Genomic DNA, 21006 nt, shown 5'->3' with positions numbered 1-21006 from the left:
TGCTGTTGGCAGGCCTTTTACTCCTTATCTCTTTATCTTTTGTTGTCTGGTGTTATCTCAGTAAAGTGACTGGTTTGTAACGAATTGTGGGTTTGAATATTCATTATCTATCTAGAGACTTCGTCGTGAGCTATGACTTAGGAGTGATGATTTAAATCGTGTGGATTTACTACGGCTTTATACGTATAATGTTTATATTACTTAATTGAGCTTCTTCTACTTGAAGATTTTTCAGGTGAAATTGGCGACTGAGATCTTTCATTAATTTCATTAATCTGATCTAAAAATATCCGACAAAATGTTAAACATATCTGATAATATATAATAATATATATGATAATATATAATAAAAATGTTAAACATATAATCTGATAATTTCTCATTATTTAGAAGAGGGTATGTTAGGGAGATTTTGTTTCAGTCTATTGGTGTTACAAACCCTCTGCTATCTACAAGGTAAGTCAAGCAGCGCACAATCCAACGTGCAGCGCTGCCACAAGCAACCGCTTTGGATTTGTCAAGCTTTGGCAGTTTGGCCGCGTGGTGTTTTGAGTGATTATTTTATCTGGGTTTTTCACTTTGCTGTTGGCAATTCTACGGCAAAAAGCCACGTTTACTTTAAAATTGATTTGTAGCACTTTCATTATTCTATCCAGTGACTACAGTTTTCTTTTAAAGCCTACAAAATCCCTATAGTTTCAGCTCAAAATGACCCCGAAACATCCGTTGAGGATGAAGAAATTGCCGAAATTGGTGATCCACCACTCCTAAATAACTTTAATGATATATCGGTCCCTTTAGTGCCAGGTATAGCATCAGTATAGGAACAGTATGTTTAACACAGTATTAAAACCGCACTTGTTATCTATGATACCGGCTGTTTGCTGCATGAACATTGAACTGCAACTCATGAAACGTGGGAAATATATCCTGGTCGATGAAATGTACGGTGGAATTGTCCCCAATATATTTTTTGGAATAATCTTGTCTGATCTGAAGTTTTTTGTTTTTGAAATTGTCTTGTTTCAATGTTTGGCATGATGATCAACTGTGATTCATGTTATAGACTCGAGATTTTTATAGTATCTTTGTTCTCTATTCTTTACCTGCATGAATGCACGAAATACTTGATTTGCTAGCTACCCTTTTCTTGATTTATCGAGTGTTTTATCTCCAGAAAATGCCTCTTTTATTATATGTACGACGAACAATAATTGTACGTACATTATAAATGTACAATTATTGTACGTACATTATAAACGTACAATTATTGTACGTTGAAGAATCTTTCTGATTTCAATCTACTCTCGGTATCCATATATAGCACATTAAATAAGTTAAACCTGGTAACCTGGTAACCTGGTAACCTGGTAACCTGGTAACCTGGTAACCTGGTAACCTGGTAACCTGGTAACATGGTAACATGGTAATCTACTCTCGGTATCCATATATAGCACATTAAATAAGTTAAAAGACTTTTAATTGTTGCATATTCTGTGTACCCAAATCAAATGATTTGCATGATGAAACTTTACTCCCAAAATAATAATTTTATGATTAATCCTTATATAGCATGTAATACGTTTATCATTATCAATAGTAGTGAAATATTTTAAGGTTTTCAAAAATATCGCTATTTTCCACGGGGTCCGGACTCTAAGGCGTGAGAGTCTCATGCCGTTAAGAGTTTCGGACCTCAATATTATTCAAAATATGTATTATTTGTTCTACAATCATTAAGCGAACATTCAAAAGTAAATGTTATATTTCACCGAATGATCACCATGACCACCTGCACGTCATAAAGGCATAAAATAATCACCACCTATACAGCATCCTAACAGTACCACCACACTTTCAGTTGAGTTCGAAATCGCCAGAGCGGGGTATATTCCCTCTGAGGTGCTTGTAGCCCAGGGGAGGGCTGAACTGCACTGTGAGGGAGCCAAGGAGATTAAAAGCAGGATATTCTGGACCAAGAATGGGGTCAGGCAAGAAAATGCACAGTTCTATGATGTAGACACGGAGTCTACAGTTACCAGTGTTTACAAGGTGGGATTTGTGTTTCAACTTTCAAGTACTGATTTTTGACCTTTCCGGGCATAATGGGTCATGTGCTGTAGATTGTAGAATAAAGCTGCGATTCTTTGTTTAGTGCAGATTTCGATGATCGCACAATATTATCAACAAATGATCTGGAAAATGTCCCTTAGCTTGTGGACGCAGACGAAGCAAGATACGGTTGTAACGGACAATACTTATACCTGGTGAAGGAAAGGCCTGAGGAGGAAGCACAGGAAGCATCCATCTGGCAGAACAGCAAAGTAATCTGCATCGACAAAGTTGTGAGTTACACGTTCACTTCACTTTATAGCTTATTGTTACTCTTAATCTTTCATATTAAGTGTTGGTTTGTCAATCTGGGGTTACAAAACTCAGATTTCAAAGACAGTCATAATTTCGTGTTATTTTTAATCACACTCTTTGTTTTTCCAGGTAAGGGAAGAAACTAAAATATTGGAGAAAATGACAGGACCTTACAAAAGTTCCATATTCTACATGGTCGGCCGACAGCAGGCCATATATCCAATCAAAGAAAGAAAGGTTAGTTTCATCTCGAGTGTTAAACAGCCTCCCTAACAAGAAATATTGTAAAAATGTCGGTCCTTACACCTTACCAAAATATAATATATATATACCATAGTTCTAGTAACGGGTGTCAAGGTTGGAAATATGTTTCCAGGTGTACCATAACACTAACACATTAACACATAACACACACTAACACATTAACACTAACACATTAACACTAACACATTAACACTAACACATTAACACTAACACATTAACACATAACACAGAACACTATAACACTACTAACCATAGCATCCCCCTTAGATAACTGCAGATTCTGTCTTCATGTGTAACAACACGAACCACTTTACTTTCATCTCGGAGACACGACCACAGACCACCGTAGAGTAAGTAGTAGTTACCATGTTAACAGTTGCTAGGGTAGCAGTTGCTAGGGTAGCAGTAGAGTAAGTAGCTGTAACAACTCTTTATTATTCGTGATTATACTCTTGACTACCATATTAGTCACCTTGATATTCTCTATTACTTTCAATTACTTTTAACAACCCCTAAATGCTTAATACTACTATTTACAACTCGTAATAACTACTCACGATTACTCTCGCAAACACTCTTAAGTACCATAGCATGTACCAGAGAGTGTACCATAGCGTGTACCATAGTGTGTACCATAGAGTGTGCCATATCGTGTACCAGAGAGTATACCATATAGAGTACCTTTAATAAAGTTGTGCCCGCTGATAACTTAACAAGCATTCTGTGCCAGGTTCAAGGGAAAGAAGGTGGTCTGCACCAACTCAGACACGCAAGGAAGATGCGCACTCACTATCTTCTTTAAAGATAAGAAAGTTGCTGAAGGTCTTTCCCCCGTACTTGAACATCCGTATGGAAAGGTGGGTAAAGATAAGGAGATTATAATTAGTGATGATGTTTTAATTAATTCGGAGTGATTTAATGTAGATAGGTATTAGCAAATTATTAGGTACTAGGTACATGTAGATCCGGACTAATTGTGTTAAGTGCCACGAGGGTGACATATTTCATATCATTAATTATTATTAATAATCAGTAGCGTAAGCTCACCAGAACTGTTTTACAGATAAACATCCAACAAGTACGATGTGAAGCAGCCTGTCAAATCGGAGAAGATTTCATAACCCTACCAGTCACAGACATGGAGATCAACAGAACCCTCTACATAATGGTGATCTTCTGTATCATCCTCATCATCCTCATCATCATCATCATTCTTTGCTGTGTCCTTTGGCACAAGTTCGGATTCAAAGAAAAGTACGGCTATCAGATCAACATGCGGTTGAAAAAGAACTTTGCGGTAGATACCAACAAGCTGAGCAGTTACCGGTTATCAGGTGTGCAGGCGGATGTTCCTATTGAAGAGGTAGATGGTGATGATGCTGATGTCAAGGAGTTTAGAGATATGGACGAAGGCAGCCTGGATGACAGCTTCGTCGACCCCAACTTCGCCCGCACCAACAATAAGATAGATATGAGGAGCAAAGATGATATATCCTCGAGTGGAGCCTCCAATAACTATAATCAGAAACCATTCCTTAGGATATAGAACATTCTGGAACTAGATATTATCAGCTCTTTTCCGACACATGTTCGCTTGATCCCACGCTGCTTGTTTGTTGAGTTTGTCCGTACTGTGATGATCAACTTTGATATCAGAGAACTGGACATTGTGATGCCTATATCAGCATGCTTGAAACTGAAATGAACCGAATGAAATAGGAGAATGATTTATTTAAGAATAATATGTAATAGTCAGGTGTATCTTGAGTTGAGATCAAGATTGGACGAAATACAGCTGGCCATCAGTGCTCGGATGTTTAATTATTGATGTTCAATGTTCTTTTCGACGTTTCTATGACCTCATCCATTTGTTCAACAGTGGATTTTATCAGATAGTTCGGTTAATGCATTAAATCACACAAATCTTTGGGGCAGGGTAGGGTGGGAAATAAAATGGAAATGATATGGGACTGCAGCAGTTCGATGATAATTTTTAATCAAATAAGATTGATTGCTCATAGTATTAAGCTGAATGTTTTAATCTATTTTTTTTTCTTTTGAAATTTTAATCTTGTTTTTAAATTTAAAGTGAAGGTTCATGGTTTCCCCCAACACAACCCCTTAGTTACCTTATTCGGAGAGTAGTTAATTTTAAATTCCTATTATAACTAGCGTAGAATAATATATCATTACAATGTGTACATTAGATAATATTCTGGAAATATTATTCAAGTCACGATCCCACCAGTGAAGCTTTTTAAGTGCTAATTGACTACATAGTAAATTTTATATTTTACGCAATTTTAATGTGGACTATATTTATACTGAACATTTATTTTACTACAAAAACTATTGTGGTTTCATTTCTCATAGTATCGATAAAACTTACAACTCACGACCAATGAAATTCCGTATAATCCGAATGAATGGCGAATGGCGATGACACCTCTTATATGCAAATGACACCGGAATTCGACGTTTTACTGTAGATTAAGTTACCTCCACAAACAGCCATTATCACAAATCTGTTTAATCTTTTCCATGCTATTTTAAGCTTCATCATTTAACCTAGTTTTCCTGCCTTCTTGCACTTACAGTTCTCTTATTTAATTCTACTATGAAGTAACACACAATGTCAAAGATGCCACTTTTAGCTTAACGTAATTAATTTACAACTCTGCCGTAGATGTGGGTAATGGTTGGAAAGTTACGTAAATGACTCATTCGTAAGGGAGGAAACTTAACGTCAACACCCATCATATCAACGTGTACAATTCAGATTTAATTAAAGATTTGACCTTAGTAAAGTCCACATGTTATTATTATATTAAGTCGCATATTATGTTACACTTAAAATTGAATACTTAAAGTTGTATACTTTACAGTTGTACCTTAAAGCTGTATACTTTACAGTTTTATACTTTCAGTTTATACTTTACAGTTCTATACTTACAGTAATTCTATTTATTTGATAAGTTCTATTTCGGAGTACAATAGATAGGATTCTTTCGGCCGTATTAGGATCGGTATGTTTAGTATGTTCGTTGTACATACTCAATTTGGCATGACACTTACTTTGCATGATGATATGATCTGTGGAGACACTGTCAGGAACAATATCCGGGTTTGCGGTGGTTCGTGACTTTCTCCGTATCATTAGAAATTCATTCCTAATTCACACACTCCTGCCTAAGCTTACATCATCAAGTTTGGGACACTCTTTGACTCTTATTCTTCTTCCTTGTCATAAGTATATATTACTCGTCTGCAGCTCGTCATATTGTATACCATGGTGCCGGCTCAACTGTTCTCTCTGTGCTTTGTGCCGTAGCTTTACGTAAAGTTAAAGTGAGTGATTGAGATCACAAATCACATTTACATTTTAAGATACCTGTACTGTTAGGGTGCCTGGCAGAACAGGGTCCAACTTTATGGGGCTAAAAATAACTTCCTAGAGTATTACAAACTATCTTACATTCAATGAGGCTAAGAACCTACCCAGCTAAATTTAATTAATGGCCAGCTGAATAGAAAATGTGTTCGTAATGATATGTGTATTGAATGATAGTCAACGTTGAACTTTTGCTGATGTTGTGTTGATAAACAGAAACTTCTGTGATCCAGGATAGGTCATTGTACCGATTAGGCTTACAAGGGCTCGCACTCACGACTACTGTAATCCAATAACTTACATTTTTCTTTGAACTCTTTGCCTCTGCCGGATCGGTTAACACAACTTTGTACCCTTTTTAGTGACCGCTTATCTTGACCACATGCGGATTGTTCTCCTCCTTCACGTGTTGCTCTTACTACTGGAAGTAAGGGGAGACGGGGGAGAGGTTCCTACAACTCCTTCTGAATTTGGGGTGATCACAAATCCTTTGTCCTCAGAGGCGTCCTTTGACGACATTCCCAGTGAAGGGCCCTATGTTATCCAGGCTTTACCTGATCCTGCACCTGATCCTTTACCTGATTCTGGACCCGAAGAGACTGTAGCAGGTGAAAGTGAAACAGGTGGTGAAAGTGCAGATGTTGAGACAGGTGGTGAAAGTACAGATGTTGAGACTGGTTATAGTACAGATGTGGAGACAGGTGGTGAAAGTACAGATGTTGAGACAGGTGGTGAAAGTACAGATGTTGAGACAGATGGTGCAGAAAGTACAGATATTGAGTCATATGGTGAAAGTACAGATGTCAAGCCAGATGGTGAAACTGCAGACGATGAAAGTGCAGAAGGGGATTTAGAAGATTCATTTACCGAAGACGAAACACTACCAGACATCCCAGAGGGTGACGTTAGTGAACCTGAGGTGGATGATGCACCAGCTGAAGAAGACGAGATAGAGGAGGAGGAAAAGAAGGAGGAGATCCCCGACCAAGATAAAGAAGCACCAGCGTCCTCCAAACTAGGGAAGGAAGATGAAGATGGTTTTATAGAGGAAGATGTAGAAGTTGAAAAGATTGACGACGCTAACCGACCCAGGCCGATGGTAAACACTGAGGACAAGACGACAGGACCTTTTGAGGAAGGGACTGAGAGTGATAATGTTGCAAAGGTTCCAATAGTGGTAGAAGAAGAGGCTGTAAATGTAGCAGAGCTTGTGCTTACGTAGGTGTTATACATTATATCGTATTCGTATTGTGTTTAATCTTTCCGTCAATTGTAGAAAATTGTAAATAGTGCCACGACATAACTGGATTCCCATTATCTTTGGAAGAGCTGATGATTATAATAATGGTGATGTTATTCTCCAATAATTACAATTATTGCAGGAATACCGGCGGATTGATAATTTGCCACGTGGAGGCGGACCCGCTTATCTATACTTCGTGTAACATGAGTGTATGGGTAAATGGTTTAGAGAACTCTACTACCATCAATGTTTACCAGACTTCAACACTCATTGTGAGTACTCGCTGTGACTAGGAGGTTTTTGTGACGATTTAATAGGATAATGGAATTGAAAATTTCGGGGTTTTGAAATTAACTGTGGACTTGTTTCTAATTCTATAACTCGTTGCAGCGATTTGCTAAATTAATTGATGGCTACCGCGCCAACTTTATGGAAATACAAGAATGTTTCGCTAGTGTGTTGTCAATAACCAATTTAGTTGTTGTCATGTGACTTAAAAGTGGTCAATAACTGTGTTCTATTCCAGGAATTACCGTTAGCTTTACTCTAGAAAACTGCTCCGTGACCTTATTGACACTCAGCACTCTAGTGTTAATTAATCGGGTAGTAGCTCCAGGTTTGCACGGTATAAGCACAACTCCCGTTAATAATACAGAGCTTGCTGAGTCAGGGTGTCGGTTATTGAATGTATAGATTGTAATTGCATGCTCGTAGACCAATATAGGGCGTGTAGTGACGGTGACCATGCTCATAATACGAAAATTTAGTGCCTAAAAAAGGTGTATTATTACATCTAGTGTTCTCATTTGAAGTTGACCTCTAAGATCGTAAGGTGTTGAAATCTGTGGCTGAAATCTGCGGCAAGTTTACAAAGAGGATGTAATTCCTCTCTTATATAATAGAGTTAAACATTAACCCCTGCTTTATTCAGCTGGAAACAGACTCGGTAAAGTGCAAAGCCTCCTGCTCCTCAGCAACCGGTCCAGTAACCATGACAGCGAAACACGCCCCTAGCAACATATTCACACTGCCCATCATGATCTTGATTGGTATTGGTGGGCTGGTGGTAATCACCACGATTCTCATATTAATACACTTTATAAAGAAGAGTAGGAGAAAGGAGAAAGGCTACCATTTCCCACTGAATGACAACACTGTTGAGGCGTACAATCTGGAGGAGGAAGTAAAACCGGCTGCAAGTTTGAACGGAACTCAGGTGGTAGTCAGTGACTCGTACAATCTGGTGGACGGTTGAATACGTGGGTTTGTTGTCCGTCTTTCAGGATATTTCGAAGAATTGAACACAGATTTAGATATGCGTTTTAGACGAATATTTACCGAAAATATGTCAGATCGAATTATTTCGATAATGTCAGGTGCTGGATAATGTAAGGTCAGGTAGATGATACTGATACTGACCGATTATTCGAGGACCCTATAAAATTTGTTAACTTTGAATTTAAAATGTCGGGTATTGTTTGTGCCGGAAGAGAATTGAAATATGTATCTACGAATTGTATCCGATCTTTGAATCTCTTTTAACGATCCCAATTTTGTTCTTGAGTGTTTTGTTATTGATTTTGGTAATGGGTTATAGATGTTAAGATGTGTGTTGTAGTTTTTAAATAAATTAATTTTGTTTTTTTAAAAGCATTTGCTCATTATCAAAATCGACTCATTGTTGAACTTGTAAATCAAACAACTACAATAAAAACCAGATGCATAATACATTATTTTAAATAAAATATGACTCAATTATCTAAGAACCATACAATAGAAATAGGACGGTCAAAAACTTGATGATCTGCAATGCTTTTTCGTTAATTGCTTTTGACATTGTGCGAAAGAGTGTAGCAAACAATTTAGCAGTGATTCATTTATGATTTATGGGAGGATTTCAAATCCACGAAAAAGTGCGGGACTATTTTATACGTAAGAATGAATGTTTCCCTTAAAATGAATAAAACATCTCGCAAACCTAGAGAAATTTCCCGGTTTTCTAAGAAAGGGAGAAGAGATAATAATTAATACCCAAGGCATACAATTATAATTTAACAGCATGCAAACTGGTCAAAAATGACAAAATTACAAACAATAACAGGGAGGAGTGTTTCTGAAATATATCCCAAATGGTTAATGCCGTGTGAGGGTCAAGTTTCCGTGAGTGAATTCTGCACGGGTCAGTACAGCGAAAATGGGACGGCTTTAAATCATTTAAATAAAATACAGAAGATTATATCCAAAATATTCTTAATCTGTAGATAAATTCCCCCATGTTCTCCCCGAGGAGTCTTGTACAGGGTCAGAGTACAGTGTGAACATGGCCTGTAAGCATTGGTGATCCGAACCAAGGATTGCGTTAGGTAATCTTCCCATGTTAGAGAGTTCTGGTTTCGTTAGCAACCGCCTTTTTGATTTCAGTATTAGCAAGGGTGAGCTGAAATTAGGTCGGTTACTTAAAAGTTAAAACATTAACATTTGAGTACTTTTTACATAAAATGCTACCAAGTAAGACAGGAAATTAGACGCGCGCGCGTACGTACGTGAGCTTTGTAATGTCAATGAAAAGTTACCAGAGAAATTGTCTTCGCGCGCTACAGTTTAGTATGGATATTTCTGGCACCAACAGAGAAAATGCCGCGTTTTACTCTGAAGCTAGACCATAGACAATACGGAGAACAGTCTGAACAGGCGCCCGACCAAATAACAATTTCTGTTGTCTCATCGCTTATCTTAACAACGTATCCTATCAAAAGTTACATAGAGAAATTTAACAAAATCAGTAACAAGGCGCTCCCATTTTCATCTACGATTGGCTTGAGACTAATGTTTTTAACGTCAACCGATGTGCCTAGATTAGTGACAGTTAACAACCTGTGTCGAAGTTAAACAACTATAAATTAATTATCCGTGAATTATTTAATCACTTAAATAAGTTGTTAACCTGCAGTAAGAATCACAAGAATGTCCGTGAGCGCAGTTCTGGGGGGTGTTGTCATGGTTACTGTACCAGATGTAGTCGACTGTTCTAGAATCGTTCTGTATGTACGTGGTTACTTCTTTCGTGCGGCCATCACAATCTATGTGATCGTAGGCAGATCTGGGAAAATTATTCTAAATTTAGACAGTGAAATTTTACATCCAGATGAAAAGAACGTGGCAGTACGATTTTATCAATTTTATCGATTAAAATTAATTTGTATTTCAAAGAATACATTTATTCAGAATGTAAGAAAAATTACCTAAAATTAATGTTATGAGATATGGATCCACTCTTGTAAGGATACAAATCACTGCACTTTGAACATTGCAAGTCTCTGTACGCTGAAATTAGATAGTGGACATTATTACCTCAGATGATAATAAGTATGCTAAGTATGTAATATATAGTGTGCATTTGTATCTTAGAGTACTCGAGGTTGAACAGGAATTCAAAAAATTACACAAGGCGTTATCATCAGTCCAAGGAAAAATTAATTTCCATAAAAAATGTTTAATTAAGAAGTGAAAATACCTTGTGAAACATAAGAGCTACCCTGAGTAAGAAGTGAAAATACCTTGTGAAACATAAGAGCTATCCTGAGTAAGAAGTTAAAATACCTTGTGAAACATAAGAGCTACCCTGAGTAAGAAGTGAAAATACCTTGTGAAACATAAGAGCTACCCTGAGTAAGAAGTTAAAATACCTTGTGAAACATAAGAGCTACCCTGGGTAAGAAGTGAAAATACCTTGTGAAACATAAGAGCTACCCTGAGTAAGAAGTTAAAATACCTTGTGAAACATAAGAGCTACCCTGAGTAAGAAGTTAAAATACCTTGTGAAACATAAGAGCTACCCTGAGTAAGAAGTGAAAATACCTTGTGAAACATAAGAGCTACCCTGGATAAGAAGTGAAAATACCTTGTGAAACATAAGAGCTACCCTGAGTAAGAAGTGAAAATACCTTGTGAAACATAAGAGCTACCCTGGGTAAGAAGTTAAAATACCTTGTGAAACATAAGAGCTACCCTGAGTAAGAAGTTAAAATACCTTGTGAAACATAAGAGCTACCCTGGATAAGAAGTGAAAATACCTTGTGAAACATAAGAGCTACCCTGAGTAAGAAGTTAAAATACCTTGTGAAACATAAGAGCTACCCTGAGTAAGAAGTGAAAATACCTTGTGAAACATAAGAGCTACCCTGGATAAGAAGTGAAAATACCTTGTGAAACATAAGAGCTACCCTGAGTAAGAAGTGAAAATACCTTGTGAAACAAAAGAGCTACCCTGGGTAAAAAGTTAAAATACCTTGTGAAACATAAGAGCTACCCTGGGTAAGAAGTGAAAATACCTTGTGAAACATAAGAGCTACCCTGAGTAAGAAGTGAAAATACCTTGTGAAACATAAGAGCTACCCTGAGTAAGAAGTGAAAATACCTTGTGAAACATAAGAGCTACCCTGAGTAAGAAGTGAAAATACCTTGTGAAACATAAGAGCTACCCTGAGTAAGAAGTTAAAATACCTTGTGAAACATAAGAGCTACCCTGAGTAAGAAGTGAAAATACCTTGTGAAACATAAGAGCTACCCTGAGTAAGAAGTGAAAATACCTTGTGAAACATAAGAGCTACCCTGAGTAAGAAGTGAAAATACCTTGTGAAACATAAGAGCTACCCTGAGTAAGAAGTGAAAATACCTTGTGAAACATAAGAGCTACCCTGAGTAAGAAGTGAAAATACCTTGTGAAACATAAGAGCTACCCTGAGTAAGAAGTGAAAATACCTTGTGAAACATAAGAGCTACCCTGAGTAAGAAGTGAAAATACCTTGTGAAACATAAGAGCTACCCTGGGTAAGAAGTGAAAATACCTTGTGAAACATAAGAGCTACCCTGAGTAAGAAGTGAAAATACCTTGTGAAACATAAGAGCTACCCTGAGTAAGAAGTGAAAATACCTTGTGAAACATAAGAGCTACCCTGAGTAAGAAGTGAAAATACCTTGTGAAACATAAGAGCTACCCTGAGTAAGAAGTGAAAATACCTTGTGAAACATAAGAGCTACCCTGAGTAAGAAGTGAAAATACCTTGTGAAACATAAGAGCTACCCTGAGTAAGAAGTGAAAATACCTTGTGAAACATAAGAGCTACCCTGAGTAAGAAGTGAAAATACCTTGTGAAACATAAGAGCTACCCTGAGTAAGAAGTGAAAATACCTTGTGAAACATAAGAGCTACCCTGAGTAAGAAGTGAAAATACCTTGTGAAACATAAGAGCTACCCTGAGTAAGAAGTGAAAATACCTTGTGAAACATAAGAGCTACCCTGGGTAAGAAGTGAAAATACCTTGTGAAACATAAGAGCTACCCTGAGTAAGAAGTTAAAATACCTTGTGAAACATAAGAGCTACCCTGGGTAAGAAGTGAAAATACCTTGTAAAACATAAGAGCTACCCTGAATAAGAAGTGAAAATACCTTGTGAAACATAAGAGCTACCCTGAGTAAGAAGTGAAAATATCTTGTGAAACATAAGAGCAACAATGAGTAAGAAGTGAATATACCTTGTGAAACATAAGAGCTACCCTGAGTAAGAAGTGAAAATACCTTGTGAAACATAAGAGCTACCCTGGGTAACAAGTGAAAATACCTTGTGAAACATAAGAGCTACCCTGAGTAAGAAGTGAATATACCTTGTGAAACATAAGAGCTACCCTGAGTAAGAAGTGAAAATAACTCGTGAAACATAAGAGCTACCCTGAGTAAGAAGTGAAAATACCTTGTGAAACATAAGAGCTACCCTGGGTAAGAAGTGAAAATACCTTGTGAAACATAAGAGCTACCCTGAGTAAGAAGTGAAAATACCTTGTGAAACATAAGAGCTACCCTGAGTAAGAAGTGAAAATACCTTGTGAAACATAGGAGCTACCCTGGGTAAGAAGTGAAAATACCTCGTGAAACATAAGAGCTACCCTGAGTAAGAAGTGAAAATACCTTGTGAAACATAAGAGCTACCCTGGGTAAGAAGTTAAAATACCTTGTTCAACATAAGAGCTACCCTGAGTAAGAAGTTAAAATACCTTGTGAAACATAAGAGCTACCCTGAGTAAGAAGTTAAAATACCTTGTGAAACATAAGAGCTACCCTGAGTAAGAAGTGAAAATACCTTGTGAAACATAAGAGCTACCCTGAGTAAGAAGTTAAAATACCTTGTGAAACATAAGAGCTACCCTGAGTAAGAAGTGAAAATACCTTGTGAAACATAAGAGCTACCCTGAGTAAGAAGTGAAAATACCTTGTGAAACATAAGAGCTACCCTGGGTAAGAAGTTAAAATACCTTGTGAAACATAAGAGCTACCCTGAGTAAGAAGTGAAAATACCTTGTGAAACATAAGAGCTACCCTGAGTAAGAAATGAAATACCTTGTGAAACATAAGAGCTACCCTGCGTAACAAGTGAAAATACCTTGTGAAACATAAGAGCTACCCTGAGTAAGAAGTTAAAATACCTTGTGAAACATAAGAGCTACCCTGAGTAAGAAATGAAATACCTTGTGAAACATAAGAGCTACCCTGCGTAACAAGTGAAAATACCTTGTGAAACATAAGAGCTACCCTGGGTAAGAAGTGAAAATACCTTGTGAAACATAAGAGCTACCCTGAGTAAGAAGTTAAAATACCTTGTGAAACATAAGAGCTACCCTGAGTAAGAAGTGAAAATACCTTGTGAAACATAAGAGCTACCCTGAGTAAGAAGTTAAAATACCTTGTGAAACATAAGAGCTACCCTGGGTAAGACTCCTGTAAGTTTCTCTACATTCCAACAGTTCATTTTCAGCTCTCTTTATGAGACCATGTTCATGAAACCCCATCTCCCTGTCATCCCAGAGTCCTGGTGCTACCTTGTGTAACTTCTTAGATCCCTTCTGTCCTGTAAAAAAGCAGTGGTCAGGGTGAGTCCTGGGGCTACCTTGTGTAACTTCTTAGATCCCTTCTGTCCTGTAAAAGCAGTGGTCAGGGCGGGTGAGACGGTTACAGGGTATAAAGTGAGACTAGAGTAGGTTCCCACAGTTTGCTGTTATATAGTAGTGTTGAAAGTATTAAAATTAAAATATTTAATAAAAGTATTAAAATAATTTGAGATCATAAATACGATGTAGTTACATTGAAACGTCGAGTAAACTCCTTTTCCTAATAAGAGCATTTTTACTTGTCGCAGTAACCGGGATAAAGATAATTTTACACAGAATACATAACAACAATGCGACTTATAAACAATACTCCAATCCGGATTAATAATTACACCATACATTGACTATCCCTTCTGGCTAGTCCCAACCTTTGTACTCAACAAGAGAGCACACCACCCGTTAGTGCCAACCAATCCATACCACATAACCCTATTCCGTACATTAACTATCCCTTCTGGCTACATCAGAAGGTATCTGCTGTTAACAAATATGCGACTGTGTTAATGCGTATTGCGTAGTACATTGCATGTAAGTAGTTAGATAAAATGAACATTTAATGGATTATCTAGAACTTTTAGAGACACTCGTTCATTCCTGGAGACTCTCTATTTCAACCTTTATCCAAAAGATTCCATCCCTTCAGAAAAGCAATGTTGAATAAAGGATGCTATCAGAAACTCAATAAACGATTCCTTTGAAACTAATTCTTAAATAATTAAAAATGGTTTGAAACACCAAGATTCCGGCTATAAACTTTCATATTTTTGGACTCAAACCGAAATCGAAATAACTTGGATGGTGATAATTTTGCTGAAGAAAAATAAATCAATTCATATAACTAGCTTTCACACTAATTAGCTGCATTTCAATATTGCAATATTACTAGTTTGTCAGCACAACGCCTGTACATTGTTACCATAACACAGTACATTAGTAAATGGACAACGGGCTTATAATAAAATATTTGGAACCACCAGGGCTCAACCATTCATGGAATCTTCAGGAACATTTTAATATTCCGATCTGTCATTGAAGCCGAATAAATATGCCAATACAAGTGAGGTGTAATAGTGTGAACCAGCGACTTACTTGAGTGAATGCGGTGGCAGTGAACAATTACAAGCAATAAATATCGCATACCAAGTAATAGTATCTACTGTTTAGTACGGTACATTCCACTGCCAGGCGGGAATTTAACAGTGAACTGGCATCACGTGACTAAAGAAGCCTGGTATCACATTTAACACAGAGCCGCTGAAATCATACATCACAGGCCTTGTGAGGTTGCAGACCCTTCCAGAACATCTAGAAGCAATATCATACCATGTCTATGTTGTTCATTATATCTAAACAGCTGATTCAATGAAATCAAGGAGAGACATGAGTTTGGTGTTGTTGGATATAAGTTAATAAATATACCTAGCTGAGGGTTAGTAAGGTTACTTATAGTTGACTGTCATTTAATTATTATTTCAACAGCTGTTTTCTTCTCGCTAGACAAGAAAAGACAGTTAAATTTATAAACTCGTTTCCTGTCAACAGAAATTTATAACCAAATTAATAAATTCACACCACTCTTTTTAGTGCACGCTTGGATTTACACGTCTGAAATAAAAAGAAGTGTCTAGATTTTAGATAACTTAGGTAGGTTATGATTTAGTTGACTTTGGTAACTATGTGCTAAAAGTTACAACGCTGAATAGCGAATAACGGGTGATAACAAGAAATGGAAATTTTGTAAAATCCTTTTGTCGGGTCGATTAATTCATTTGTGGTCAAAATCAATGAAACAGTGTTAAAATTAGACAACTTAGGTCTAGGTTATAATTTAGTTGACTTTGGTAACTATGTGTTAAAAGTTACAACGCTGAATAGTGAATAACGGGCGATAACAAAAAATGGAATTTTTTTTCAAATCCTTTTATCGGGTCGATCAATTCATTTGTGGTCAAAATCAATGAAACAGTGTTAAAATTAGACAACTTAGGTCTAGGTTATAATTTAGTTGACTTTGGTAACTATGTGTTAAAAGTTACAACGCTGAATAGTGAATAACGGGTGATGACAAAAAATGGAAATTTTTTCAAATCCTTTTATCGGGTCGATCAATTAATTTGTGGTCAAAATCAATGAAACAGTGTCAAAATTTGGACAATTTTGAACAGAAATAGTCAATGGCAAACACTCAGAAGCCCCTTGCGGGAGGAACAGAACAATCTCTTTCTTACAGTCACTGAAGCGGCTTGTACAGTTTACTGAAATTTGGAAAAGCCAACGTAACGACTGGCGAAGCTTCTAAAAAAGTTCTATTTTTTGTCATCACCCGTTATATCACATTTGTAGTGAAACTTAACTCTGATTACTGATTATACAATGAACATCACTGCGTCATTTTTTGATCCCACAAACCGCCTTATAGAGGGGGAATACAGCATTAGTGAAATCTCCCCGCTTTTTGCTGCTATATCTATGATATATGATAATAGTACTATGTTTACAGTATGCACTGAAGGGGTATCCTAGGAAGTTTCTTGAACTTTTAACAGGTACCCCTTCTCATTTAACCCTCAATTAAGTTTCCTATCATTCGGCTGAGTCGACCGAGGAGATCGCATAGATCCAATGGATCCTTAGCTAATCCCTAGACTAGAAGACACTGAGATTCGAACCCTGAACCTTCTGCGCAGAAGGCGGATGCTCTCACCAGAAGGCCACCTAGGCCACCTAAGATTATACATCATAGAATCAACCTCGGGCTATAATTCTAACACCCAATCTCGCCCCCTCCCCCCTCCGTAATCAGTTTTATACATAGCTATTGTGTCAAAATTACACTAGCGTAATCATTTGGAAACCCCCTCTCCCCCCTCGGCTAATTACGTAATATATATGTGAACGACCTAGCGTAAGTACATAATCAGATTTCTTGTGCTTTATCCAATGTGGTAATGGTATAAAATATACCGTACTCTTACAATCCAAATCTATAAACTGCAATACGCAGTGAGTAACCAAGTAACCAAGTAACCAAGTAACGCAGTGAGTAACCAAGTAACCGAGTAACCGAGAAACCAAGTAACCAAGTAACGCAGTGAGTAACCAAGTAACCGAGTAACCGAGAAACCAAGTAGCCAAGTAACGCAGTGAGTAACCAAGGCGCCGTGGTAGCAGCTCAATTGCCATTAAACTATGTATCCCAAAAATCGCGTTGTAGAAGGGAAGTGTGATTTCAATAGACTTCACTTCAAACAAAGAATTGCTTGTGCTCCAGTATTCTTTTCAAACAATGCTGTCATTTAAAATCAAATATTGTTCTTTGACTTTATGGAGCAAATATGGTGTAAACAGAACGCAGTATTATCTGTCTATCTGATCTAAATATAATACAGGACTATTTGACATTTCTAGATTTTAATGTTGTAGCTAACCTTTTTAGTTCTCACCTGATTTCTGGGATGAGCTTTTGATTTTTTACTATGAACTTTTTAATAACTCCAATTGTTTAAATTCGATGCTTTACCAATGAGTTAATACTTTTAAGTATCAGAAAATGCTCTCATTACTGTCTTGTAATTTCATTGCATAATTCATACCTCCTGTTGACTGTTGAATTTATAATAATTTTGTGATCATGGTGTTGAAAATGTATGGACAAAAAGCATCCTTTTGTTGATCTTACTAGCAGGTAAAATTCCGGTTTGGTGAAAATAATTACAGCAGTTTGTTGTAAGTTGACATTTGAATTATTATTATTAACAAGATACAAATATATAATAATAAATTTCCAGGGAAATCATGGCCCATTCAACGGGAAGAGTATTATTAGACTATTCGGTTTTCAAGTTTGGATTTCAAGGTGAAGGATACTTCAGTTAAGTCCTCAGCATTACTGGAACTCTGGCTAATTCAGCCTCCTTAACCGTACTTCATAAAGAAGGAAGAAAAAAGTATTGGCGATAAACTACTGATGCTGCTGAATAGCATAGATCTACTACTCTGCATTACTGCAACAACAGTTGCCTGCCTTATCTCAACATTTCATTCACGCGAAGATATCGGTCGACCACTAATCTATGTAACTATTCTGTTGTTTGCAATTTACATACTTCTTATAAATGGGACAGCTTTGTGACTTGTTTACTTAGCGTAACAAGAGGAATAGGTATTGCTTTTCCTTTCTATCGGATAAAGGGCAAGTTACTTGTAAAGGTAGGAATGGTGGTGTTTGTCATGATGGAGTTGAGTGGCATTTTAATCACAATTGTCCCAACTATTTCTAGACAGGATACTAGTCCTGCAGATTCAATTAAAAATATTTTGAACGGAATTTTGATTTCCCAGATAGGGATGGGTTCACTGATGATACTAGTGGTGGTGTCTGCTACTGTTGTAGCTGTTTACAAGCTAACTAGAGAAGATCTCCAAGGTGCAGCAGCAAGGGCGGACAGAAACAACAGGAAAGCTACATGGACAGTGGTTATCCTCTCAACACTCTTCTTTGTTTTTAAGTATCTCAACATTTCATTCACTCGAAGATGTCGGTCGACCACTAATCTATGTAACTATTCTGTTGTTTGCCATTTACATTATCGTCAAGATTTTTTGGAAAAATCGTCAAAAAATGAGGTCCAAGATTTTCAAAATTGAATAAAAAATCTTCTAAGGCCTATCTCAAAATTCGGCTCGACAGATATCTTCTAAATGATCCATAGAACATATCCTGAAAGTTTCAGGGTGATTGCTCAAAAAATGTAGGAGAAGATAGATTTTTAGACTCGATTTTCAGGGCGCGCGATTGAAAATCGCTCGCGCAATACAATTACACATAAGCGCTGACCTTTGACTGGCGATAATTTTGGCTAGGAACAATATTTTTCCATGGGACCAAAAGCAGCTGATAGATATCACTCCCCTCTATCAGAAACAACTATAAAATCAATTTCGAGATAATTTTGATGAAGACCCCGGCCCCCCCCCCCCGGCCCCCTTAACTCCGTCTTACTGGCAGCTACGGTCGTTTTTCTATCAATTATTAATAATCTTATTGATAATATTAGAAATGATATATTTATAGAACCGAGTGCATTCAATTTCTCCTTTGCTTTCTCTGGGTTATTCCTTGCAATCCCCTGTAATTCTGCAGTGAATCCAATTGTTTATTTAGTTCGAAAAAGTGATATGCGACAGTTCTTCAGTGAACGTTTACCAAAGCTGTCGAACATTTGCATTATGCAGTGAAAACTGAAACGGGCTACTTGGGAACTTCAGTGAAAACTTTCTCCATTTACTAAATTTTGTTTTCATTTACTAAATGTTCTTTTATGGGCTTTACGTATTCAATATCAATTCTTTCTTAATATTTTATTTATAAACCATGCAAGTGTCGATTGTGATTTGAGAATTTAACTTTTTAAATTCTTATAACAGATAGCTATTGTATGATAGTTAATTATGACGATTTGCATAATATGTTAAAAAGAGTGTTCTATAATCTATAGAGCAAGACAATTGAGGGGGGACCAGACGTCATTTTGTCCCTGCCATTTCAAACAAATTTTTAGACATCGAAGATTTTGGCGAGGTTAATATATACCATGATTAGGCGGGGGCCTAAAACGTTAAGACACATGTGTGGCTAAGTATTTGGGTTGAAATGTCACGACAATTTCAGAGACCTAGATGTCTAACACCAAACATTGCATTGGTGAATAAGTGTGATGTCTTGTAATCTACACAGAAAGTTTTTCTTTTCCTACAACTGAAAGGCAGTGTTTTATTGAGTTTTGATAAAACCAAGTTTCATGAAAATCAAGATAAACCCTCTTAAATCTTAATTGCTACTACATACTAGTGAGTGCGTAAAGATAGGGTGCGGCATCTGAAACTGAACAACCTGAAGTCCGAAGACTTTAAAACCACTCAATATGATCATTCTGATCATTTTAATAGGCATGGAGTCAGCCGGCAGCCCAAATATCGACTAATATCGATCGGTCGATATTAGTCGCCTTAAGTCGACCATGGCCTAGTATAATATTTAAAATAAGTCAACAGGTATTGCGGCATGTTGACATTAACCTTTAAATACTGAAAATATGTAGTATTAATAATGTGTTAAATAATGATGTGTTATATAATGTATACAGTAATGTTGGTCTCCAGTAAATGCCACCCTGGTATATTCTGTAGACTAATTCGACCAGCAGCCCGTACTATGTTCAATTAGGGTAACACCATGATCTTATCACCTGGCAACGCTATCCAAAACTAATTAATCTGTTAAGTGGTGTGCAGCGCCACATTAGTAGGTTCTAAGTTACGTGTAATATCCGGATCCGAACATTATTTAATAATCGCATTGTTGTTATGTAATTTTTCTGGGGAAAAATTTGTAGTGTTCCCGTTATTGCGACAAGGAAAAGGCTCTTATCAGGATAAGAGACTGCTTCAACATTTTAGAAAACGTTGATGATAAATAAAAGCCATTATGTGCTAGTTGTTTCATGGTAAAGTTTAAGGGGCTGACGAAAGAGTACATACCCACAGACGACACACATTCTTGTGTAACAGTTTTGCTTTAATATTGGCAGCTTTGACTTTATAAGATATTAAAAACAGTAGACTATCTAGTCTATTAATAGATTTTCAATTGTGGGAGGTGATAGTGGTTAACCAAATAACTTGTCGAATCCCAGAATATTGGACAAATTAATCAAATACGTGTTATAATTAGATATTAATTAATAAATTACTAATAAATAAATTACTTATCGATTAAATATTTTATAAATTAATTAAT

General features: G+C 36.8%; 3 protein-coding genes across 10 annotated transcripts in view; 2 read left to right on the top strand and 1 right to left on the bottom strand.

Moving 5' to 3' along the window:
- The first annotated feature begins 388 nt into the window (after positions 1 to 388).
- Positions 389 to 4980, top strand: LOC134822778 (uncharacterized). 2 transcript variants are annotated; one of them, XM_063834033.1, is made up of 8 exons: positions 389 to 456; positions 697 to 807; positions 1862 to 2052; positions 2214 to 2345; positions 2497 to 2604; positions 2899 to 2981; positions 3362 to 3488; positions 3695 to 4980. In XM_063834033.1, exons 1-8 carry the CDS (start codon positions 399 to 401, stop codon positions 4175 to 4177), a joined length of 1293 nt encoding a protein of 430 aa, XP_063690103.1. In that variant the 5' UTR covers positions 389 to 398; the 3' UTR covers positions 4178 to 4980. The 2 variants fall into 2 exon arrangements, with proteins under 2 accessions (XP_063690103.1, XP_063690104.1); XM_063834034.1 differs by lacking the exon at positions 697 to 807.
- A 1176-nt stretch (positions 4981 to 6156) lies between these two features.
- On the top strand, positions 6157 to 8892 carry LOC134822615 (clumping factor B-like). 4 transcript variants are annotated; one of them, XM_063833745.1, is made up of 5 exons: positions 6157 to 6672; positions 6724 to 6769; positions 6827 to 7240; positions 7405 to 7537; positions 8197 to 8892. In XM_063833745.1, the coding sequence occupies exons 1-5, from the start codon at positions 6405 to 6407 to the stop codon at positions 8518 to 8520; spliced, it is 1185 nt and encodes a 394-aa protein (XP_063689815.1). In that variant the 5' UTR covers positions 6157 to 6404; the 3' UTR covers positions 8521 to 8892. The 4 variants fall into 4 exon arrangements, with proteins under 4 accessions (XP_063689815.1, XP_063689813.1, XP_063689814.1 ...); XM_063833743.1 differs by having other exon boundaries at positions 6724 to 7240; XM_063833744.1 differs by having other exon boundaries at positions 6157 to 6769.
- The window catches only part of LOC134822614 (protein angel homolog 2-like), a 38688-nt gene continuing 26498 nt past the window's right edge, over positions 8817 to 21006 (bottom strand). For all 4 annotated transcript variants that reach the window (XM_063833740.1, XM_063833738.1, XM_063833741.1 and 1 more), the window contains exons 9-12: positions 14003 to 14167; positions 10508 to 10589; positions 10210 to 10365; positions 8817 to 9702 (exon numbers count right to left, since the gene is read on the bottom strand). In XM_063833740.1, coding sequence (XP_063689810.1) covers positions 9516 to 9702; positions 10210 to 10365; positions 10508 to 10589; positions 14003 to 14167 — 590 coding nt within the window. In that variant the 3' untranslated portion in view covers positions 8817 to 9515. The remainder of the gene's footprint in view (positions 9703 to 10209; positions 10366 to 10507; positions 10590 to 14002; positions 14168 to 21006) is intronic.

Source organism: Bolinopsis microptera, chromosome 11 (assembly GCF_026151205.1).
Source record: "Bolinopsis microptera isolate Bmic1 chromosome 11, MBARI_Bmic_1.0, whole genome shotgun sequence".
In the NCBI taxonomy this organism is placed as follows: Eukaryota; Metazoa; Ctenophora; class Tentaculata; order Lobata; family Bolinopsidae; genus Bolinopsis; species Bolinopsis microptera.
The sequence above is the reverse complement of the archived record's forward strand: the minus strand, read 5'-3'. Positions and strand labels throughout refer to the sequence as shown.

Coding starts and splice junctions, on each gene's coding strand:
- LOC134822778 (XM_063834033.1), top strand. CDS start 399: ATGTTAGGGAGATTTTGTTTCAGTCTATTGGTGTTACAAACCCTCTGC. Junction 808..1,861: donor ATCGGTCCCTTTAGTGCCAG/GTATAGCATCAG, acceptor CCACACTTTCAG/TTGAGTTCGAAATCGCCAGA. Junction 2,346..2,496: donor TAATCTGCATCGACAAAGTT/GTGAGTTACACG, acceptor TTGTTTTTCCAG/GTAAGGGAAGAAACTAAAAT.
- LOC134822615 (XM_063833742.1), top strand. CDS start 6,405: ATGCGGATTGTTCTCCTCCTTCACGTGTTGCTCTTACTACTGGAAGTA. Junction 7,241..7,404: donor GTAGCAGAGCTTGTGCTTAC/GTAGGTGTTATA, acceptor CAATTATTGCAG/GAATACCGGCGGATTGATAA. Junction 7,538..8,196: donor ACCAGACTTCAACACTCATT/GTGAGTACTCGC, acceptor TGCTTTATTCAG/CTGGAAACAGACTCGGTAAA.